The following is a 23730-nucleotide window of genomic DNA, read 5'->3' on the forward strand; positions in this document are numbered from 1 at the left end:
TCTTTTCTGTTGGTTTTTTTTTGCATTCCTCTCAATTTCCAGCTTTTCTATACCTCTGTGGCAGCTCTCCCGCCAGTTGGAAGGATTGATGGCAACTTGCTCCAGTCTCAAGGGGGTCGATACAACACTTCTTGAGCGATGATTTTAGCTGGTCTTTGTATTGCTTCTTCAGACCACCTGTGGACCGGCGGCCCAGTGGAAGTTGTCTATACAGGACTTGACCTGGCAGGCATTCTTCATCCTCATGACATGCCCAAGCCAGCGCAGTTGGTGTTCAGTGACTGTGGCTTCTATGCTCTTGCAGTTTGTCCTAGCAAGAATCTCAGCATGAGGAACACAATCACGCCATGTGATCCCCATGATTCACTGCACACACCTTATGTGGAACCGCTCCAGCAAACTTAGGTGGCGGCTGTATGTGAGCCAGACTTCGCAGCTGTATAGTAGAGTTGCGATGCAGACAGCTTTATAAATGGCAATTTTGGTGTGTAGGTGGAGGTGTTTGTTTTGGAAGACCTTATGTCAAGAGTTCGCCGAAGGCTACAGAGGTTTGTTTGATTCTATTGTGAGTTTCGTGATCAGTGTTGCAGCCCTCAGAAAGGATGCTGCCCAGGTATTTGAAAGCTGGAGCAACTGGAGTGTTTGGTGTTCTATAAAGAAGACAGGCATAGTGGGTGGGGGGCTGGACCTCCATTGACATAACACCTCAGTCCTGGTGGTGTTGACTGATAGACCCAGCCTGCTGTAGGCATTCACAACTGTGGGAAGGATGGTTTGTAGGTCCTCTGGTGTGTGGGCTACAAGAGCGCAGTCATCAGCATACTGCAGCTCAAGGACCTGTACTGCAGACAACTTGGTGGTGGCCTGGAACCTTTGGATGTTGAAGAGGTTTCCATCTAGCCTACAGTCTAGACACACACACACACACACACATGAAACTGTGGCTAAATGGAATAGGCTGGCAATTCCAGCTCCAGATTTGAGACCACACCCACCTCACACCCTGTACTGTCCTTGTAGAACCCGATAATGTAATAAATTCCCAATAATGTAATAACCCCGATAATGTAATAAAAATCTGCTCTTGAGTCCATTGAAAATGCAATAAAACCTGATAATGTAATAACTTCCTGATAATGTAATAAAGTGCATTTCCCAATAATGTAATAAACTTTTTACCAATAATGTAATAATGTGTTACATTAACGGGACGTTATTAGGGTTAGGGTTTAGGGTTAGCTATGATATAGTTTATTACATTATCGGGAAATGCACTTTATTACATTATCAGGAAGTTATTACATTATCAGGTTTTATTGCATTTTCAATGGCCTCAAGTGCATTTTTTTTTATTACATTATCAGGGTTATTACATTATCGGGGATTTATTACATTATCAGGTTCTACAGTCCTCCATCTTCATCTTTCACTTCACTACTTACCTTTCTCTCACTAGCTATCATCCTCTTACACCACTTCCCTCCCTCTGTGCCGTCCCTCATGTCGACTCCCTCACTCTCTGCATATTCTCCCAACTCTGGTTCATGATTTTAAAAATTTCTGCGATATTTTTCCCCTCCCCATGTCAAGTGCTTCTGCTCTCCTACCTTGTTTCATCTCTGTTTTGCTGTGAGCCTGTAATTGGGATCTGGGTAACTCGTCCGTCAGTTTACTTATTGCAGGGAAATCGATGTAATTGAATACATGTTGTTGTTTTTTTCCAACCCACCGAAAGAACCCGTTGGGCTTATATGTACAAAAATCATTGTGTCTCTGTTTGTTTTGTTTAATTCTGTTCTTTTCCATTCTCTGTTGTGTGCTGGAGATGTGGGCTGGTGATGGCCTCGGTAATCACATACTGTGCTCTCAGCCATAATGAAAAAGTTGAGCTGAATGAGATAAGTCCCATAAATCCCATGGGATAGCATTGACTATTGCACAAATACAGACACACACGCATGCACGCAAACACGCACACACACAATTTCACTTGGTTTCATCCACCATGTCCTCCGATGCCGCAGAATGACAAGTTGAGAGCATAATGGAGTTACACAAGAGCATAACTTCATTTAGCTTGATGATTCAGAGATAGTGATATGCAGAGACACACACACACTTGGGAGGGGAGGGAAGAAGGGTGAGTAAAAAAGAATGAAAATGTGATTGAGAGCGAGAGAGAGACAGAAAGAGGGGAGAGAGACTTTTGACTTTTAAAACAACTTTTATACACAACACAGCTGAAACAATAATTTCTCAGGCATCATTACTGCAGCTCCGTCAAATCATTTACACAAAAACTCTCCCTGTCTCACTGCACAAAGACACACACACACACATACACAATTTCACTTGGTTTCATCCACCGTGCTCTCCGATGCCACAGAATGACAGGTTGAGAGCATAATGGAGTTACACAAGAGCATAACTTCATTTAGCAGGATGATTCAGAGATAGTGATATGCAGAGACACACACACACACACTTGGGAGGGAAGGGATGAGGGAAGAAGGGTGAGTAAAAAAAGAATGAAAATGTGATTGAGAGAGGAGAAAGACAGAGCAAACAAAGGGGAGTGAGAGAGAGAGAGAGAGGGAGAGAGAGAGGAGCATAATGAGAAAGGAGGGTCTTACCCATCTTTGGCGGTCTTATCAGTGTACAGTAGAGCAAATCAATTAACCAAGTTGTTAACTTCACTTTTTAATTGGCTGGAGCTGGATGTGTGGTGCTGGAGTGGGGAGCCAAATGAAGTGATGAGGAGGTGGAGGGGTCTGGTGGGTTAAAGAGCGTGCAGCGGTGCGTTGCCAAACCTAATTAAATCGTATGTCCCAGCCATTGGCGGCCCCGTTTCAAAAATGAAACAGGCCCCACCCTTCAAAAAGTGCCCCTGGCTGACGGCAAGAACTGAATAATTCACCTCCACTATTTTTTTTTTTTTATATATATTGTGGCGAGACCGCTACTGACGCGTCCATATAGGCGAACTAGGCAGTTGTCTGGGGCGGCACTTCGGCAATGACGGTTAAATGGGGGCCAACTATTCAAGAGCATAAATTGCGGCATAACCAATAGCAGAAACTGCAGGCTCACTAGGCTACGTGTTGTTTAAGCACAGGGAATTGCTGAGGAATGTGTCAATTACGCCGCACCTGCAGCCGCCCCCAGCTCTCACCACCCAATGGTAGCCTGGCCTAATGACGCCAATTTCAAAGGTAAGCTTCGTTTGCTCTCTAGTCGTACGCAGATGAGAAATTTGCACGGTGTTATTTAGTTTGAGGAGCTGAGATTGGATTATATGTGCTGTCATGACATGGCTGTAAAGAACCAGGTTACTGGATTTATTATGCAGACCTGTTTGGTGTGTTATTTGTATATGGATCCACAAAACACCCGCATCGTGCGTCATGCATATTGCTGACACTTTGAGCACACAAGCATTGCATTAGACTATTTGCGTTATGTGTATGACATATTGGTATTCTTGTGTTGTTGCTGGTATAGTACGCTGCAAATAAGAGGGGCGGCGTAATGTTTTTTCACCTTGAGTGGCAGAAGTGCATGCTCCGGTCCTCGCAAGGCGAGCTGTTGTGGTTACTTCATTCAAACATGACACACGAGAACCACCACTAGCGGGCGCTCAGCCGACATCTGAGCTGATACATAACATCCATCCATCCATTATCCAAACCACTTATCCGACTCAGGGTCGCGGGATGCTGGAGTCTATCCCAGCAGTCACAGGGCAGCAGACGGAGAGACACCCTGGACAGGCCGCCAGTACATATCACACAGTGCTTATTCAGTGCAGACGATGAGTTGCCAAGAAGGCGAGGTTTCTCCTCATTCCAGAGCAACGATGTCATGGTTTAAGTTTTTCACTAAGGGAATGGTTTGGATCATTTCTATGTAATATTTATTGGACTATTTATTAGATTCATTATTTTTATTTATTAGATTATTTATTGGACTGGCGGCCTGTCCAGGGTGTCTCCGCTGCCCAATGACTGCTGGGAGAGGCTCCAGCATCCCCGCGACCCTGAGAGCAGGATAAGCAGTTTGGATAATAGATGGTATGGTTTGGATTATTTCTATGTTGAGCTGTCCATGATACTGAAAGTGCACACAATGCATTTAAGTCCAAAAATATACTTTTACTGAATGGGCTGAAGGCCACCTATGGTCCTACCTTGACTCCCCAGTCACTGTTGATCGACGAGACTGGAATACAGCCCCGGCAAGCAAAGGCATCCTATTCAGGCTATCGTAGGGAAACAAATAAGGACTTCCACATCATGACCATTGTATGGTTGGGGGGAAGAAGGTACAGCAATTGCGATGGCTAGTCATTCGGCTGGTATCGCTCAGAGGGTGGTGGTGGTACCTTCTACAGAAACAGCATGTTACAATAGCAAAGAACTTTCAGCAAGCTCTATTGAGAACAGTTGTTTAATTAATGTGGCCGCTTCCCTCTCTTAAGTATGCCTATATTTCTGAATGGAGGCAAACAGCACTGTAAAAGCAATGGAATGACCTTGCGAGGTGGCTTGCAAAGCCGTGACACATTAAAATCTTTAGACAGGCATCTGTGCACACTGACTCCAACTACAAAGAGAGAGTGGATGTCAAAGAGACAGGCCCGTACAACTGAACCACAGTGTGTGTGTGTGTGTGTGTGTGTGTGTGTGTGTGTATGTGTGAAGGCCTCGCCCTTGTATAAACCCTGAAGGTGAGATGAACTCTCCATGGAGAAACGTGTATACTCATACACACAGACAAACAGGCATGCACGCACGCACACAACAGGACACCCACTTTTGCGCTCACCACCAGATGCTCTCCCACTTAGTTTGTGTGTGTGCGTGTGTGTGAGAGAGAGAGAGAGAGAGAGAGAGAGAGAGAGAGAGAGAGAGAGAGAGAGAGAGAGAGAGAGAGAGAGAGAGAGAGAGAGAGAGAGAGAGAGAGAGAGAGAGAGAGAGAGAGAGAGAGAGAGAGAGAGAGAGAGAGAGAGAGAGAGCGCGAGTGATAGCGAGCAATGTGAATGTGAGTACCATGTACAGATCTGTACGCACCAAGTGAGGCCACCACTCTAGGGAGCCTCCTACGGGCTCATTCTAATTCATCCTGAGTCCAGAGGAAAGCAGAGCAGAGTAACTGGCCCTCACCCCAAGCTCCTCGATGCAAATCAGACCTTTCATTGTCAAGAGCTCGACTCATCTCGTCAGAACCCAACCAAAGAAATGTACCATCTTTGTACAAACAGAGAAAAAAGCCTCCTATGCAGGCCATCGTAGGGAAACAAATGAGGACTTCCAAATCATGACCACTGTAAAGGAATTTAGCATGCAAGAATCAAGTATGGTTTCAGCTGACAAGGCGTTTGTGATGTGGAATATCAAATTTAGAGATGCTCTTAATCTGTGGCCATGCTAACGAGGCAATAAACTATCACAGGGAGCTTTTAACTGTCATATTAATACCCACTACTACTTTCGGCTGCTCCAGTTAGGGGTCGCCACAGCAGATCATCCGTTTCCATCTCTTCCTGTCCTCTGCATCTTCCTCTGTCACACCAGCCACCCACATGTCCTCCCTCACCACATCCATAAACCTCCTCTTTGGCCCTCCTCGTTTCCTCTTGCCTGGCAGCTCCATCTTCAACATCCTTCTCCCAATATACCCAGCATCTCTCCTCCACACATGTTCAAACCATCTCAATCTTTCCTCTCTTGCTTTGTCCAACCTGAGCTGTCCCTCTAGTATACTCGTTCCTAATCCTGTCCTTCTTCATCACTCCCAACGAAAACCTTAGCATCTTCAACTCTGCCACCTCCAGCTGTGCCTCCTTGTCTTTTTGTCAGTGCCACTGTCTCCAAACCATATAACATAGCTGGCCTCACTACCATCTTGTAAACCTTCCCTTTAACTCTTGCTGGTACCCTTCTGTCACAAATCACTTATGACACTCTTCTCCAACCACTCCATCCTGCCTGCGCTCTCTTCTTCACCTCTCTTCTGCACTCCCCGTTACTTTGGACAGTTGACCCCAAGTATTTAAACTCATATGCCTTCATCACCTCTACTCCTTGCATCCTCACCATTCTGCTGTCCTCCCTCTCATTCATGCATATGTATTCTGTCATCTTGCTCCTACTGACTTTCATTCCAGTGCATACCTCCACCTCTCCAGGCTCTCCTCAACCTGCTCCCTACTCTCGCTACAGATCACAATGTCCTCCGTGAACATCATAGTCCACGGAGACTCCTACCTGATCTCGTCCGTCAACCTGTCCATCACCACTGCAAACAAGAAAGGGCTCAGAGGCGATCCTTGATGTAATCCCACCTCCACCTTGAACCCATCTGTCATTCCAACCGCACACCTCACCATTGTCACGCTTCCTTCATACATATCCTGCACCACTCCTACATACTTCTCTATACCTCCCGACTTCCTCATACAATACCACACCTCCTCTCTCAGCACCCTGTCATATGCTTTCTCTAAATCCACAAAGACACAATGTAACTCCTTCTGGCCTTCTCTATACTTCTCCACCAACATTCTCAAAGCAAACATCACATCTGTGGTGCTCTTTCATGGCATGAAACCATACTGCTGCTCACTAATCGTCACCTCTCCTCTTAACCTAGCTTCTATTACTCTTTCCCATATCTTCATGCTGTGGCTGATCCACTTTATACCTCTGTAGTTGCTACAGTTCTGCACACCACCCTTGTTCTTGAAAATCGGTACCAGTAGGCTTCTTCTCCACTCCTCAGGCATCCTCTCACTTTCAAAGATTGTGTTAAACAATCTAGTTAAAAACCCCACTGCAATCTCTCCTAAACATCTCCATGCCTCCACAGGTATGTCATCAGGACCAACTGCCTTTCCACTCTTCATCCTCCTCATAGCTGCCCTCACTTCCTCCTTGCTAATCCACCACACCTCTTGATTCACTATCCCCACATCATCCAACCTTCTCTCTCTCTCTTTCTCTCTCTCTCATTTCCTTCATTCATCAGCCCCTCAAAGTACTCCTTCCATCGTCTCAACACACTCTTATCGCTTGTCAGCACATTTCGATCTCTATCCTTCATCACCCTAACCTGCACATCCTTCCCAGCTCAGTTCCTCTGTCTAGCCAATCAGTTCGGTACAAGTCCTTTTCTCCTTCCTTAGTGTCCAACCCCTCATAGAACTCACCACATGCCCTTTCCTTTGCCTTTGCCACCTCTCTCTTTACTTTACGCCCCATCTCCTTATACTCCTGTCTACTTTCTTCATCTCTCTCACTATTCCACTTCTTCTCCGACTATCCCACTTTGCCAAACTCTTCCTCTGTATACTTTCCTCTACTTCCTCATTCCACCACCAAGTCTCCTTGTCTTCCTTCCTCTATCCAGATGACACACCAAGTACAGTCCAAACTGCCATATTGATATATGATTCTAAAACGGCACCACTCAAAACTACACAAGTTATATTTGCTATATATCTGAACCATCATGATGCAATATCATTGCTGTATACTATTTGATTAGAACTGGATGTGAGTGGGCAGGCTGGAAGTATAGACTGAGTGCACTGACCTCAGTGATGCGTGGATTGGTGCACTTGACATTCTTGCTGGACAGGTCCAGCCACCGGGTGGTGTGAGGACTGATGGGCGGGCAGTGGTGCCGCAGGGTACACCTGCCCTCGCTGCTGCACCAGCCACACTGGAACTTCCTCTGCGCCTTGAGACACATGCCGCAACTGTCCCGCTGGGCTGCACACTTGTACAGGTGAACTGTGGGGTGATGGAAGCAGTTGGAAAAATATCTAAACACACCGAAACAGAGACACCTATACACAGTTTTGCATATTACGAGTTGTTTTGTGGGGAAAAAAACAAACAAACAAACAAACAAACAAAAACAGACAGGTCTTCTGTAAGTGTAATGTCTCTTAAGGGAGGGTTCTGTATCTGTCAAGTAAAACGTTTTTTTTTTCCGTAGCGATTCATCTCAGTTTTATGCATATTTGTTTATGTACAAAAATATAGATATATAAACTGTCTTCAACCCTATCAAGAGAAGACACTGCTTGAAAGCAGGGGGAAAAAAGGGGAGTCAGAGAAAGCGAGAGAAAGAGAGAGCGCGAGAGAGCGGTAGCTAGATTTTCTAGATTTTTCCATCGGTTTTCACCTATGCCAGCATGTGTTGACGGCAGCATTTTTTTCTTACCTTGGATATTCTCCGGGTTATCAATAATGAAGTTGCCGTTCCACACCACTGAGAAATCAACTGGCAGTTCACTGATTTTCATGCCCTCATACAGATACTGGAGTGCAGAGAGAGAGACGGGGGTGGAGGGGGGTAGATCGGAACAGAGGGTTTGGGTGAGGGAGGGTGAAGGTTCGGAAAAGACACAAAACAACAAGAGAGTATTTCACAGGGAGGCTTGGGAATATGGAGCCCCGGAAGCTGGTGGATGAGAATTAAGAGTGTTTCCCCCCCAAGTTACATCACCTCATCATCACTGAGGTGAGAGAGGAAGAAACCAAGACCAGCATGACAGAGCGAAGTGCAAGTTTTGATTTCCTCCCCCGTCCTCTGGCCTGTCGAGGTGATGTCCTCAACTGTCTCCTTACGCCTCTAGCTCCCTCCTGGCATTCTCTGTGCATGTGTTTGTGTGTATTTTGAGCATGCATTTGGTGTGTGTATGTGTCTTTGTGAGTGAGAGTGAGCAGGAGTGAAAGAGCGAGAGAGTCAGCTGGGGAAATACAGCAGGAGTCAGTCTGTGCTTGGATTGAGGGCACTGCTTTTCCACACGTTACCAGTGTAATTACCCAGGCTGGGTTTGTGTATCCATTCACTGACGGACACACGCAAGGAAACAGTGCCAAAATCACTTGGGAACAAGCTTTCCACAGTATCAATCAACCAACCAACCAACCAACCAATCAATCGATCAGTCTCTGTTAATGTATGTATGTATGTATGTATGTATGTATGTATGTATGTATGTATGTATGTATGTATGTATGTATGTATGTATATATCTGACTAGCTATCAAACAAAATCTCAAACACCAGTCATAATTGTGCAAAAACAAACACAAAACCTGCACAGTGCTATCGGCAATCACGTCCTCTCTAGTGAACCCAAACGGGCTGTACCCAACCTACCGAACTATTCTGGCACTGGACGCTAGAGCTGTTGAAGCGCAGCGCAGTGACTCGATGGCTGATGCCCTGGATGTGAAGGACGCACTCGTATCCTCGCTGACCAGACTGGGGCTGGGGCAGGTTCCTGGCCTTCAGGGTGATCGGCTTCACTTCTCCTGCGGGGATGAGGATCTCCTCAGAGCGCACCAGCTGGGGGCAATCCTGGAAGAGAGAGGCACCAGGAGGGGGGGTGTAAAAATCCAAGAACCAGCCAGATACACGCAAAATGGTGTTCAGGTCAGCAGCAAGACAAAACAGGCATTATAATTACATGATGACTGGAAACATCAGGACAAATTTAACCAATCGAGCCGGTAATCATGTCACTGCTTTGACCTTGGACAATTTAGTATACATATTTGAACCCCATCAAGACACAAATCCTGCAGCTGATCCATTCCCACTGGAGAAGAGACTGCAAGAAATCACCCGCTTTTCAAACACGCACCGTTTCTCATTCCTCTTTGTAAGTGAACGATGGAGAAAACATTTGCATGTACCCGGTACTAAGCAACCAATTCTATGTAGGTGGAACAACTCTCGCTTTTGTCTCTCGATGGCAACCAAAGATTACCGCCTTGGTTCCCTGGCATCTTTCCTTGGGAGGGAGTTTCCCCCGTGTTTATAAATCTCGGCTGAGCTACGTAGGGATCATGTGTGTAGCATCCTATGCTGATCCCAGATCAACCTCCCTCTCAACTGGGATTAGCTGTGAGGATCATCCCGGTGGAATGGCTGCCGTTACGGTCTTACTGACAGCTGCTGACAGCAGAGGAAAACCTGCCTGGTCCTAACGCCGACGGAGAGAGGAGGGTCCGGACACGTGAACCAAGTTCCCTAAGATGTGTGGGAGAAGTAACAATAATAATAATGACCATGCATTTTACTTATAGAGCACTTTTCAGGGTACTCAAAGGCACTATGTAAGCAAGGCTCAGCGTTTTCAGTTTTTATTTTTCAAAGCCATCCAGCATGCCAAATTTCGCCATAAGAGGACACTGTTACATAACCTCAAATGAACAGGAACAAGTTTTGGCTCCGTGGAAACATAAAATCCGGGTGAAAATCAGTTTAAGAATCTGGGTATTTTTCGCTGAAAATCGATAAAAACCGAAAACGCTGAGCCTTGTATGTAAGTTAAAATGATCATAAACGCAACACACCCAAAGCTTATAAAAACACAACATTAATCACACATCAAAAGCACTTCTGACAAGATGAGTTTTCTAGTGCTATAAGTACTATAAATATAAGTACTACAAATATCCATTCCATCCATTATCCGAACCGCCTATCCTGCTCTCAGGGTCACGGGGATGCTGGAGCCTATCCCAGCAGTCATTGGGTGGCAGGCAGGGAGACACCCTGGACAGGCCGCCAGGCCATCACACAAGGCCGACATACACACACACACACACACAAACACACACATTCATACCTAGGGACAATTTAGTATGGCCGAGTCACCTGACTTACATGTCTTTGGACTGTGGGAGGAAACCGGAGCCCCCCGAGGAAACCCACACAGACATGGGGAGAACATGCAAACTCCACACAGAGGACGACCCGGGACAACCCACCAAGGCTGGACTGCCCCGGGGCTCCAACCCAGGACCTTCTTGCTGTGAGGCGACCACGCTAACCACTGTGCCACCCTGCTGCCCTAGTATAGATATAAGTACTGTAAATACATGTGCGTGTGCAGTATGGGAGGTTGGGGAGGGAGAGTTAAGTACATCTGCAAGTGGTTCAAAGTGTCCGCACCAGCGGTCTGCTCTCTGACGCTCCCAACAGTTCAATGTTTTACATGACAATCTCATCAGCAGTATGCACACTCTTTGGTCTTTAGCCATAAGCTAACGGGAAGGGAGCAACTGAAACACACACCTCTACACACACACACACACACACACACACACACACACACACACACACACACACACACACACACACACCAAATGCTAACATTAACTACACCGCCATCTGAGAGACACACACCTAGCCACACGCACACACACACTTAAAGCAGCGCGTGTAACCCACAGCTTGACTGACTTGGTCCAAATGATCCCATGTCATTGTTAAGACGCGCTCAGCTCGGCAGCGCCACACATAATAGACTGTTAATTGCCCGGGCAAAGAAGAAGAGCTCTGAACGAGGAACGCCAGTACGGAAATAGAAGGGCTTAGATGGCCGTCTCTCTGAAGACGCGCCCCGGGGCCGCCACAGAGCTGCACCACGGAGCCCCAGATATGGGCGGAGGAGATGGAGAGAAGGACCGGGTTCAGTGGGTGTGAGCGGAGGAGAGCGAGCAAAAAAAAAAGAGATAGAGAGAAAGAAAAGAGAGTGACAGAAACACAAATAAGCAGTGAGACAGACATGGGGACACAGCGTGAGAGAGAGAGAGAGAGAGAGAGAGAGAGAGAGAGAGAGAGAGAGAGAGAGACGGAAGAAAGTGTAAAGATGAGAAGAGAGGGAAACAGAGCGAAAATGAAAGATGATGAGAAAAAGAACAGGCGAGATAAAGTTGTTTCAGCCACTGTGTGTATGTGTGTGTGTGTGTGTGCGCAGTTCTGAGCTTGTATGTTCCACCCACCTCTGAGGCATTGACTCGCCCCTCCTGGAAGGAACAGCTGGAGGGGTCATGGGTACACAAGTTGCGGTACTTGCACCAGTGGCAGCGGAAGGCGCTGTTCACGCATGAGAGACACCTGCATGGGCAACATAACAGACACACACACACACACACACACACACACACACACAGACACACACACACACGAGTCAAGAAAAAGACCGCAGTGGAGTGGGGGGGGGGGTTTGCTAAGTGGAGAAAGTAACAAGGAGGAAATGAGTTCGAATCCCAAGTGGGCACCTGCTGTTGTTGTGCCCTTGTGGTTGACACGCTCCCTCCTGTGTGCAGTGCCAAGGTCTCCATGCATACATTTCTACTGCCATATATTAAAGCTGTGCCACACGTTACTGGGAGACGTGTTTTAGCCCTTATAAATGGTGTCAGAGAGACAGACAGAGAGGAGAGAGGGGGGAAAAGCAAGTGAAATCGAGAGACAGAGACAGAGACGGGGGGGGGGGCATTGACTAATGAGGACAAATAAGACATTGGCACAGCTTGATCCTGCAATTACCATTAGGGCAGTATTGTTGCAGCGTTGCTGTAATTACCAGCTGATAGGTGTGTGTCTGCCTCTTTGTGTGGCGCTTGTGTGTGTGTGTTTGTGTTAATGTGTTGGTGGTGGTGGGTGGGGTGAGTGGGGGGGTTATATTCATGTATCCCACATGCACCTCCCTGCTCTGTGTGTGCTTTAGATAGGTAGATGGAAGGGGGAGAAGGGAACATAAAAGGATGAAGGAATGGAGGACGCACAAGAAGGTAGAAGTGCCAGAGCCCAAAGTGAAGCATGCGACGCCCTCCTCAGAGGTCCTCCTCAGAGGTCCTCCTCTGAGGTCCTCGCTGCACGCTCCACGTACCGCAGCACAGCCACACATGCATCAGACGATCTACTGCTGTGTGGGTGAGATGGTGAGCGACGGTGATGTGTCTCACTGGCAGATGTATTCACAAGCAGTTGTTAAGAGACTGTGACATAGTCTCACGTGTGTGCGTGTGTGTGCGTGCGTGCGTGTGTGTGTGTGTTTGCATTGTTCATTCGCTGTCTGAGTAAAGGTTGAATTATGCACCCTTGTTTGTTCTGAAATATTCATCAATGCAAAAGCATGGGAGGGTCTTTGGCAAACACAGTGATTCAGGAGAACAGGAGAGATTCACCTTCCAGCAACCAGAGAGAGAGAGAGAGAGAGAGAGAGAGAGAGAGAGAGAGAGAAAGCAGAGAGAGAGAAAGCAGAGAGCAAAGAGAGAGTGACAGAGAGAGAACAGAGAGAGAGCAGAGAGAGAGACAGAAGAGACAGAGAGAGAGCAGAGACAAACAGAACAGAGAGAGACGGAGAGAGACAGCAGAGACGGAGAGATGCTTTGGCGATATGAGAATGCTTGTCATGCCAATAAAGCACATTTGAATTTGAATTTGAGAGAGAGCAGAGAGAGAGACAAGAGAGAGAGCAGAGAGACATACAGAGAGAGAGCAGACAGAGCAGAGAGAGCAGACAGAGAGAGAGAGAGAGAGAGAGAGAGAGAGAGAGAGAATGGACAGTAGAGATGAGCACAAACATCGGAGGTAAACAAAGAAGTATTAGTGAATATGAGGACTTTACTACGCCTTTTACAAATACAAGTATGTAGGCATTTCTGTGTGTGTGTGTGTGTGTGTGTGTGTGTGTGTCTGAGAGAGAGAAAGAGCCTTCACTGATTAGCTGAAGTGAAGCGGGTGCTGGTAATTGCTTCCTGTGCTCCTCGGGCAGGGTCCTCAGACGACAGACAGCAACATCACAACAAAGGAAACAGTCGGCTGCAGCTACAGCTACGGGGCAGTGTGTGTTTGTGTGAGTTTGTGCGAGTTTGTGTGCATGTTTGCATGAGCCTGCCTTTTCTTTTATGTAGTAAAAGACTCCAAAGAGGTAGAGCATCTTGTTTAAGGGGTTGAGAAATGGTAAAAAGGATCATATGAGAGAGCGGGATTTTCTCCCCAGTGTCTCCTCCGTGATGTCCTGTCTGTCAACAAACCCTCCACCCGTGACGGCCCCGGGTCAGCGAGGCCTCTGGATCTCAGACAGACAGCACCACCTCACCGGAGGGATGCGAGTGGTTGCAAAGGCACAGCAGACATTGTTATCACCGCTGTGGGGGATCCGATTCAGCATCATTCAATCAGGGACAGACAGCCATGAAAACAGGCATGAAATCCCCACCGGGGCGGCGCTGGGCAGAAAATGGGGTGTTTGTAGCATGGCTGATAGGAAGGATTCATTAGGGCGCCAGCACAGACACTTCCTGTTGTGGTGCTCGGGGAGCAGCGAGTGATCACATTGCATTAGAGTTTACAGGGGACATTTTAAGGGGATCAGAAGCTGCGGCCGGCCAAGGTTAAGGACAAACCATAACTAATTCCCACAGCATCGATTCAGTGGTGCTTGCCACGGGTTTTTTGTTGCTTGTTTTAAAAATAAAGAGAAAATGAATGGTATGAATGAATGAAGGGGGGGGGCGTCTGGGTGGCACAACGGTCTGTTCCGTTGCCTACCTACACGGGGATCTCCGGTTCAAATTCCCGTGTCACCTCTGGGTTGGTCGGCCGTCCCTACAGACACAGTCGGCTGTGTCTGCGGGTGGGAAGCTGGATGTGGGTGTGTGTCCTGGTCGCTGCACTAGTGCCTCCTCTGGTCGGTCGGGGCGCCTGTTCGGGGGGGAGGGGACTGGGGGGAATAGCGTGATCCTCCCACGCGCTACGTTCCCCTGGTGAAACTCCTCACCGTCAGGTGAAAAGAAGCAGCTGGCGACCCCACGTGTATCGGAGGAGGCGTGTGGTAGTCTGCAGCGCCTCCCCGGATCGGCAGAGGGGGGTGGGGCAGCGTCTGGGACGGCTCGGAAGAGTGGGGTAATTGACCAGGTACAATTTAGGGAGAAAAACGGGCAAAGAAAAAATAAATAAAAGAATGAATGAAGAAGAGGGGTAGTGAGTGGGTGGGGGGGGTGGAGGGGGGGTAGAAATACTCACAATTGGTGGACGCTACAGTTGTAGAATCTGACTTCTGTGCTGATCAGCATTTGGCCTGTTTCCTTAGAATTGAGCCTCAACTCCACACCTGACCAGTCTGGAAGAAAGACACACAAAGATTATTAGAGAGTGAGGAAGAGATGACGTCTTCCGTGCATATTTGCATTAATATAGAATACAATGCATTCATCTTAACACCGTCCTTATTTTCTCAACGCCACACTGCTTGTATCATCATCATCATCATCATCATCCGTTCCGTAACCTATGGAGGTTGTAGGAGCACAGCTGCTGCCTCAGCAAGTCTCTTCCACCGTTCCCCATCCATTGCAGCTCTCCCCGCCTCCACTACGCTCATCTGTTAGCCATTCTCCGATGTGGTTTACCCAGGTTTTTCCTCGGTCTCCCTCTCTTCCTAGTCCCTTCTACCAGGCCTTGAAGGATGTCCGTTGCCAAGAGTCCTTTCCGTTCGCCAAACGTGCCAAACCAGTATATTTATATGTATTTATTCTAAGGTTCATACTACTCCAGATCATGTTTTGGTTGCCCTCGCCAGTTCTCACAACACCTCATCCAAACATCCTGCGAATCTGTTCCTGTTTATATTCACTGCTGTTGCCAGCACTCACCGCTCTCTTCAAACTGGTGAAATCTGTTAGGCCATCACTGAAAGCACACATTCCAACAGCAGATTTCTCTTTTTCTTTTTCGTTTCTTTTTTTTACCCCCCCCCCCCCACCCCAAATGTATCCAGCCAATTACCCCACTCTTCCGAGCCGTCCCGGTCGCTGCTCCATCCCCTCTGCCGGTGGGCTGCAGACTACCACATGCCTCCTCCGACACCGTGTGGGAGGATCACGCTACTCCCCCGTTCCCCCTCCTCCACCCGAACAGACGCCCCGACCGACCAGAGGAGGCGCTAGTGCAGCAACCAGGACACACACCCGCATCCGTCTTCCCCACCCGCAGACACGGCCAATTGTGTCTGTAGGGACGGCCAACCAAGCCGGAGGTTAACACGGGGATTCGAACCGGCGATCCCCGTGGTGGTAGGCAACGGAATAGACCACCACGCTACCCGGACACCCTGATTTCCATTTTCAACTGTTGTAATTCAAATCCTGCTCGGTAATACCTTTCTATACACTACTTCTCTTCCTTTATTGTTCTGCTTGATGCACGCTATGGGTGCCACTCACCAAGTCACATTCTGTATACAAGCAAACTTACTGCAATAAATCAGGCTTGGTTTTGAATTTCACGCTACAACACACCGGAACATTCAGAACCGAGCTCCAAATATCAACCCAGTTTATAAATCCAACTGAGTTAGTGCTTAGCTGAAGGAAAATGGATGCAGCACTGAAAAAGGGTGGATATACTACAACTATGCACCCACTCTATGTGGTATGAGTGGGTGCAGTTCTGTGGGGCTATAGCACACCAAATTAAAAAAAAAAAAGTGTGTATCTCTCCTCCAAGATTTATGTCCCCAATTCACCTTCACTGCCCACTGGTGGTTCTGGCACCATCCCAGAGGCGGGGCAGTGCTGCACTGGCCGGTCCCCGAGAGAGCTCGCCTCTTTTCAGGGCAGGGGGCTACAAGTCTCCCCCTGAGGAGCAGGCAGGCTGACCATTTCTCCTCTGTCAGCCTCACATAACAGATTTATACCTCCCTCACCCGAGAACAAGTCACTTATTAGGATTTCCGCATCATATCCAGGAGAGAGAGAGAGAGAGAGAGAGTAGCGTTGCAGGCATGACCACATGATCGAGCTGAATGAGTTGTCTGCATGGAGGCCAGGGGAGAAAGATGTAGAAAATAATAATAAAAAGTGGATATTTTACATTACAGATGAGGCGGTGGGAGTGGGTCCGTTTTCCGACCGGTGTTTTGTTGAGCTGAGCGCTGGCTGTGCTTTCCGCACAACTGCCAAAGTCTCTTACCTCTTTGTGAGGATTCAAACTGTGTGTGTGTGTGTGTGTGTGCGCTTCACCGAGGCTTAGATGACATTCAGTGAGTGGGAGGTTTGAATGACCCCCCGTGCCCTGTTCTCCCTGCAGCACCTGTTAGGCGTCTTACTCTGTTTCACACAGAACTGTGCACATGGCACGCCGGGCCTGTGCGCTTTCTACCCCTGCTCATGCAGCTCCTGTCCAAACAAATGGTCTGATTTTTTCCTCTTAATTCTAATGTTCGAGAGCTACTGGAGAAAACTGCCGTCGGTTCAGTTTCACTTCAACCTGATATCATTCACGCCGCCAAAACACGCAGACACACGGCGGTCTCTCCATTTGCTCTCCCTGCACGATGCCTCTTTTCTCGGTCTTTCCTTCCCCCTTCTTCTCCCTTGTGTCCCCCCCCCCCTTCAGCTCCATTCCTCTCTCGTTTCAGATCCTATCTTTTTCCGCTCTGACTCCCTCTCCTCTCCTCCCCTCTCTTCACCTCATTATTGCTGCACATGATCAATGTCCGCGTGGTCGCCGGTCAGACGGACAAGCCGGCTCTGGGACGGAGGGGGCGAGGGAGGATGCACCAGCCTATCGGGATGGATGGAAACCAGGGGGATCGCCATTATCATCGTGATGGAGAGTGCAATGGAGAAGGAGGGGAAGAAGCGCAGTACCCAGAAATAGAGAGCGATAGAGACAAAGAGACAGTGAGAGAGAGAGAGGAAAGAAGAGAGACAGAGGGTCTGATGACAGGTGGATGGATGGAGGGGAAAGTTGGGGGGGGGGGTGTTCGCTGACATTTACCTTGGGGATAAGATTCATATTAGTGGCTGATGCATCACTCCTCATGGGAGGTCTGGGCAAACAAAGCTGCCATTTACTCGCTGTGAAGGGGATTACTGAGCCCCAGAAACACACAGAGATTTCCACACACGGCACATGATTCATTATTCAGACTCTCTCTGTCGGGTCAGCCTGCAGCCATCTTGGTTGTTTGTTGACAAACAGTATGTGTTGCTGTTTTGGGATTCATAAACTCCATCCATCCATCCATCCATCCATCCATTATCCAAACCCGCTTATCCTGCTCTCAGGGTTGTGGGGATGCTGGAGCCTATTCCAGCAGTCATTGGGCGGCAGGCGGGGAGACACCCTGGACAGGCCGCCAGTATATATGTATGTGTGTGTGTAAACAAATGGTGTCCACCACCAAAGTAAACTATATTTTTTAGCTATGCAGAGGTAAAAATGTCTGACACATCATTAAAATTCCATGGGTGATCCCTATCATATCTGTTTATTGTGAGTGAACTGAGATTTATTTCAGACAATGTTCCAATTTTATCTCATCAATTTGTTATGCTATCAAAACAAGGCTCATCAGAAAAATTGTCAAAATGTCCACTTAAATTTGAGGAACAAAAAGGCTGATTGAACCTCCTGACCTGAAGAGAGGCAGTCAATGTTGTCTACCTTGGCCGGCCAGGAAACACATCTTTCCAAAGCCAATAGAGGTGCTGCACCTGCAGTTCTGGCTATACCACACTACTAATCCATTGTGTCAACCTTCAGTCACACCTCCACCCAAATCCTTCCCCGCCCGGCTCCAGCAAGCATGCTAGAAAGTTGTGCATTAGCTCCACCCGAGGGCAGTAAGATGGACAGCTGTGGCCCCGTCGCCGGCTGGTGGGCCCTGATCCGATCTCCCTTCAGCCCTAATGGACCGCGGCCTTGTGTGGAGCACACTCCATCGCCCGGGCGCTGCCCCCTGGGATGGTGGGAGGCTGTTTGGCAGGCATGGCTGATGTGAGGAAGGGGCGCCGGATTAATAACGGCACGACAGAGTGTCTGTTTGTGCGCCGGCTCACTCTGCTGTGTGCGACTGCAAACGGGAATGGAGGTGGACCTAAGTGAGCACAGCTTATCAACCCTCACATCAACCGGGGGGGGGGGGTGTAAAGAGACACACAAACAAAACAGATTTAGGGGCCTATGAAGGCTGCTGTTTGATGTGTGAATCCTCGGCGGGGGTTCGATTTAATTCTCACTCCTCAATTCATCACCATGGTCATATGCACCTACGGCGTCCTACTACAAATAAATATTAATTCCTGCATTTACTGAAGTCATTCAGTGTTTGTTTACTTCGGATGAAAGAGTGTAAGTGAGCACTTTTGTGCACACAGCACATTTGAGTGAGGGTATATGTGTGTGTGTGTGTGTGTGTGTGTGTGTGTGTGTGTGTGTGTGTGTGCGCGCGTTCTCCCTACCTTGGTCAGTGGGGATGAGCGGGACATCCTTGGCTGCAGGAGACACACAGAGTATCTGGTTACCGCTGACCTTTCCCTCCACCTCTGTTAAGTTGCCAAAAGAGCAGGTGATGCCCGCGGAAAGATCTGGAACATCGTTCACTTTCACCAGCAGCTGTGCACGGGGATAAAAAAAAAAAGACAATCGTTGAACAATAGCTTCATAATGTGGCAAAGGTTGTGTTGCGCAGGAGACAAAGGCAATACGAAGAGTGGCAAATGGGACCGTGACATGGAGGATGTCATGACCATCTGAATGAAACGGAGCGAGTTTAAGAAAACACGTGTGTGTGTGTGTGTATATATATATAAACGTGTTTTCTTAAGATATATATATATATAGCTATCTATATATCTATCTATCTATAGATATACTATATAAAGATATATAGATATCTATATATATAGATAGATAGATAGGTACTGTTGACTACATTACTTTTTTTCTAAATTCTGCTCTAAAATGTATTTTTAACATCATCCTGCACATAAAAATCAAGATACGGGGACACGCTGACGTCGTGTTTTGACTTAAAGCTTCGGTGTACGTCTGGACAGCACCAAGCAGAAACGCTGTAGTGATTTTATCAGCGGCAAACCAACGCAGTAGCCGACAGGGAAGACGGAAAAATGTCCGCTTGACAAATGTTATCCTTTTTTCTCTCCAAAGTTCACAAGGACACAGGGATACATGAAACGGGGGGAGGACACACACAGACACACACATGCACGTTGCAGCATAGACACGCAGGCGTTTGAAGTGGGTCTCTGGAGAACAGGGCAGAGGGTAGCAAGAGTGTTCAGCTGCTCAGCCTATAAATAAACACATTCTGTGCACAGGGTGTATGATTTGGCGCTGCAGCGAAGAGAGGCAGTCTGGGTAATTATCACCAGAGCGTCGAAGCCTTGTTCCATTAGCTGCTGTTTTAGTTTGTAAGTTTGAAGTTTTACTTCGTTTTGTGTGTTTCTCGCTGTGTTCTGCGGGGCCGGGCGGACGGACGCGGCTTCTTTAGGAATCGGCAACACTTATTTTGTCGTCTCATTTCTTGCACCTGCGCACACGAAATGAAACGAAATAGTGTTTCCCCCCCCAGCCCACAGCAGCGCAACACAAACTACGAGAACACATTTATCCAAACCACAAAAAACTACGAAGACACATATATCCAGCACATCAAAATAAATAAATAGACAAACAAATTCACTGTCCAAGAGAGCGAACGCCAGGATGACTGTCGGAACTGCCGGTCTGCATGGGCTAGCAGTTAGCTTAGCCTGCCCCGCTTCCGCGTTCTGTCAGACCGCCCTCGGTGTTTCCTCCTCGGGTGCAGCTTCAGGTAAGGCCGTGGTCCCTGGGCCCGCAGGACGGAGCAGAGCAGGCTCCCACAGCCGATCCAACACCAGCTCTCCCAGCCAGACACCTTCGACACACCTCCCCGCACTCCACACGACGACACTAAAAACACAGTCAACGCTTGGCGAGGCCGCCGCCAGACCACCCTCGGTGTTTTCGGAACTGCCGGTCTGCATGGGCTAGCAGTTAGCTTAGCCTGCCCCGCTTCCGCGTTGTCAGACCGCCCTCGGTGCTCCCTCCTCGGGCGCAGCTCCAGGCAGGGCCGTGGTCCCTGGGCCCGCAGGAGGTAGCAGCCCAAGCTCTCCCAGCCATCAAATAAAAACACAAACTTAGACGCGGACGTGGACAAAGACACTGCATGGACGGTACTGGACGAGGCCGCCGCAAACGTGAACTCGCGCCGCCATCTTCCCGCACCGGAAGCGGAAAACCATTTGAAGAGCCGTCGACCGTCGCTGGCAAGAGTAGGACGTTTTCTTGGGATGGGATATTTTTCTACCGCACGCCTCTCTCCTTTTTTGTTGTTGTTGTTGTTTCCTCTCATTTCCAGTGTGTTTGTGTTGTTTTTACTTCAAGGTGTGTCTGAGATACCCTTGATTACAGAAATCATAGCAATCAATGTCTTTAGTCAATGTGGAATTCCCCGAGTAACCCCTCACATTAATTAGCTCTCACCGCTCTGCCAAACACACACACACACACACACGCAGACACACACGCGCTGACTGCTAGGTTACTGCTGAACAAACACGTGTGTGTTCTTCGTGTGTTTATCTCTTGCTCTTTTTGTTCCCCTCCGTCTCCCCGGCGATGCGGTAGGTGTTTTCCGCAGCTTGGCAGCGACGGTCTGCCCTGATTGCTGGCAAAGTTTTAATAATGGTAATTTGACTGTTTTGTCTGCGCCTCCCATCTCTCCTGGCGCGCATTTGTTGTCATGGCGATCGCCGCCGGCGCGGCGGAATCTGCACTTTTTTGTTGTTGTTGCGTGTTTTGAGTGTGCGCTTGCAGGCGAGGCGACAAGGCGAGCCCCCGCTGCTTGGCACGGATGAAATGGAAACCTTTCAGCATGGGGACAAAACATAAGAGCAAACACAGCGTACTCCTATTAAACCCCTGTGTGTAAATACGGCAAACAAGGCAGGTCACACCTCGGAGGCGCCGCACCGCAGGCGTTACCGCCGGTGGGAGTACTCAGGGATTTCAGCCCGCCGGGGTTTCACGGCGTGGGTGTCTGAAAGGCTAATGCATATGCGCGTCCACGTTTGTGCGCCGACGGCGCATCGGGCAGAACTTAAGAGAGCCAGATCCTTTCACTCCACTATCTCTGCCCGTTTTGACCCGGTCCGCCCCGAAACTAGCGCGCCGCGTCACAGCTGCGCTCCAACGACTTCCACACCGACGCACACTCCCACACAAAACGCATCTTGGCACGAACGCCAACTTGCTTTGTTCCGAGTGAGCGTGTGCGCGGCGAAACGCCCACGTAGCGCTCTCGTGAACCTTCGCAGCTTATGTTTATGCATCGGCCAGAACCGAGACGAGATGAACTCCGGCTGTACGGTACGTGGGCTTTATTAAAAGGAAGCTCTGCCTGGAAATGTCGGCTGCACACATGCAGATGAGAAACAACTGTTCAGAGCAGGGCTGTGTACCGGCGAGGCTCTGGCGATGCGATACGTACCACGATACAGGGGGGCTGAGATTCAATACACCACGGTATATATCACGGTGCTGTAAGAAATGCGATATATTGCGGTTTCATGGGCCCGTGTTCTTTGCGCTTAAGCTACTTCCTGTCTCAGTTTACACTATTGCGTCGGAGTGTAAGAGTCAAATGGCTGAAGATCGATTACAACACTGTTATCTAGCGCAGCGTTTGTCAAACCTCTCCTGGAGGACCACTTGTCCTGCATGTTCTAGATCTCTCCCTCCCTGCTCCAACACAGCTGATTCAAATGATCAACTCGTCATGAGCTCCCGAAGCTGCCTAATAACAAAACTGATCATTTAAATCAGCTGTGTTGGAGCAGGGAGAGATCTAAAACATGCGGGACAAGTGGTCCTCCAGGAGAGGTTTGACAAACGCTGATCTAGCGGTCGTGGGGTTACACACTACACAAAATGTTTGTTTGAGACTCGATACAGTATCACAAAAGATATACTACGATACTTGAGTGTATTGATATTTTCTTACACCCCTAGTTCAACAGTTGTAGAGATTTCACACCACACTGTGCAGGCGTGCATGTGCGTGTTCCTTTGCATGTCATGTTTGTGCGTTGCGCACGCAGTTGTGTGTCGCGTTAACTTACAGGTACACTGGGTTCTGACACGGCGATGCTGTCTGGGTACACGGTGGCCTTCACACACTGGTTGAGGGAGGCTGCAAAGCGGTACGGCTCGTCGGCGCGCTCGCACCGGTTCCTCTGGGAGCACCTGCACAGAGGAGAGGAGGAGGAGGAGGGCAGTGAGGGAGAGAATGTTTACCAGCACAACAGGAACGAGAACAAAAAGAAAAAGAAAAAAAAGGAGCAGACTTCTCAGTGTTGTACCAGGAATCACACAGTATCTGACCTCCAGCATAATGGAAAACCGTGAGGAATACACAGAGACGTTACTGTTGTTGTAGCTCGTTGTAATAAACAAGCGGCGATTAAAAACAAGAAATGTTGATCCTGCATCCATAAGGAGAACGCTGTGCAACAAAAGAGGGTGGGTGAAAGACAAAATGGGGGGGCAAAGGGTGGCCAGTGTTGTAACAGAGAGGAACAGAAAAAGGAGGTGGTTGTAACAAGAGTGAGAACGCGTTCTTTTATTTATTTATTTGTTTGTTTTTTGTTTACCCCCCCTTTTTTTTCTCCCCAGTTGTACCCGGTCAATTACCCCACTCTTCCGAGCTGTCTCGGTTGTTGCTCCACCCCCTCTGCCGATCCGGGGAGGGCTGCAGACTACCACGTGCTTCCTCTGATACATGTGGAGTCGCCAGCTGCTTCTTTTCACCTGACAGTGAGGAGTTTTGCCAGGGGGACGTAGCGCGTGGGAGGATCACGCTATTCCCCCCCCCCCCCAACAGGCACCCCGACCGACCAGAGGAGGCGTTAGTGCAGCGACCAGGACACACACCCACATCCAGCTTCCCACCCGCAGACACGGCCATCTGTGTCTGTAGGGACGCCCGACCAAGCCGGCGATCCCCATGTTGGTAGGCAATGGAATAGACCACTGCACTACCCGGACGCCCCTCGAGAACACTTCCTAGCATCAGTCCAG

The 23730-nt window shown here is 48.6% G+C and overlaps 1 protein-coding gene across 1 annotated transcript in view; it reads right to left on the reverse strand.

Annotated features, from left to right (window-relative positions):
• Nucleotides 1-23730, reverse strand: part of LOC130108340 (plexin-A2-like) — a 179689-nt gene that overhangs the window by 85816 nt on the left and 70143 nt on the right. The window contains exons 5-11 of the mRNA XM_056275245.1: nucleotides 22773-22896; nucleotides 19068-19221; nucleotides 14845-14941; nucleotides 11811-11925; nucleotides 9175-9375; nucleotides 8230-8326; nucleotides 7594-7793 (exon numbers count right to left, since the gene is read on the reverse strand). Coding sequence (XP_056131220.1) covers nucleotides 7594-7793; nucleotides 8230-8326; nucleotides 9175-9375; nucleotides 11811-11925; nucleotides 14845-14941; nucleotides 19068-19221; nucleotides 22773-22896 — 988 coding nt within the window. The remainder of the gene's footprint in view (nucleotides 1-7593; nucleotides 7794-8229; nucleotides 8327-9174; nucleotides 9376-11810; nucleotides 11926-14844; nucleotides 14942-19067; nucleotides 19222-22772; nucleotides 22897-23730) is intronic.

Source organism: Lampris incognitus, chromosome 2 (assembly GCF_029633865.1).
Source record: "Lampris incognitus isolate fLamInc1 chromosome 2, fLamInc1.hap2, whole genome shotgun sequence".
Lineage (NCBI taxonomy): Eukaryota > Metazoa > Chordata > Actinopteri > Lampriformes > Lampridae > Lampris > Lampris incognitus.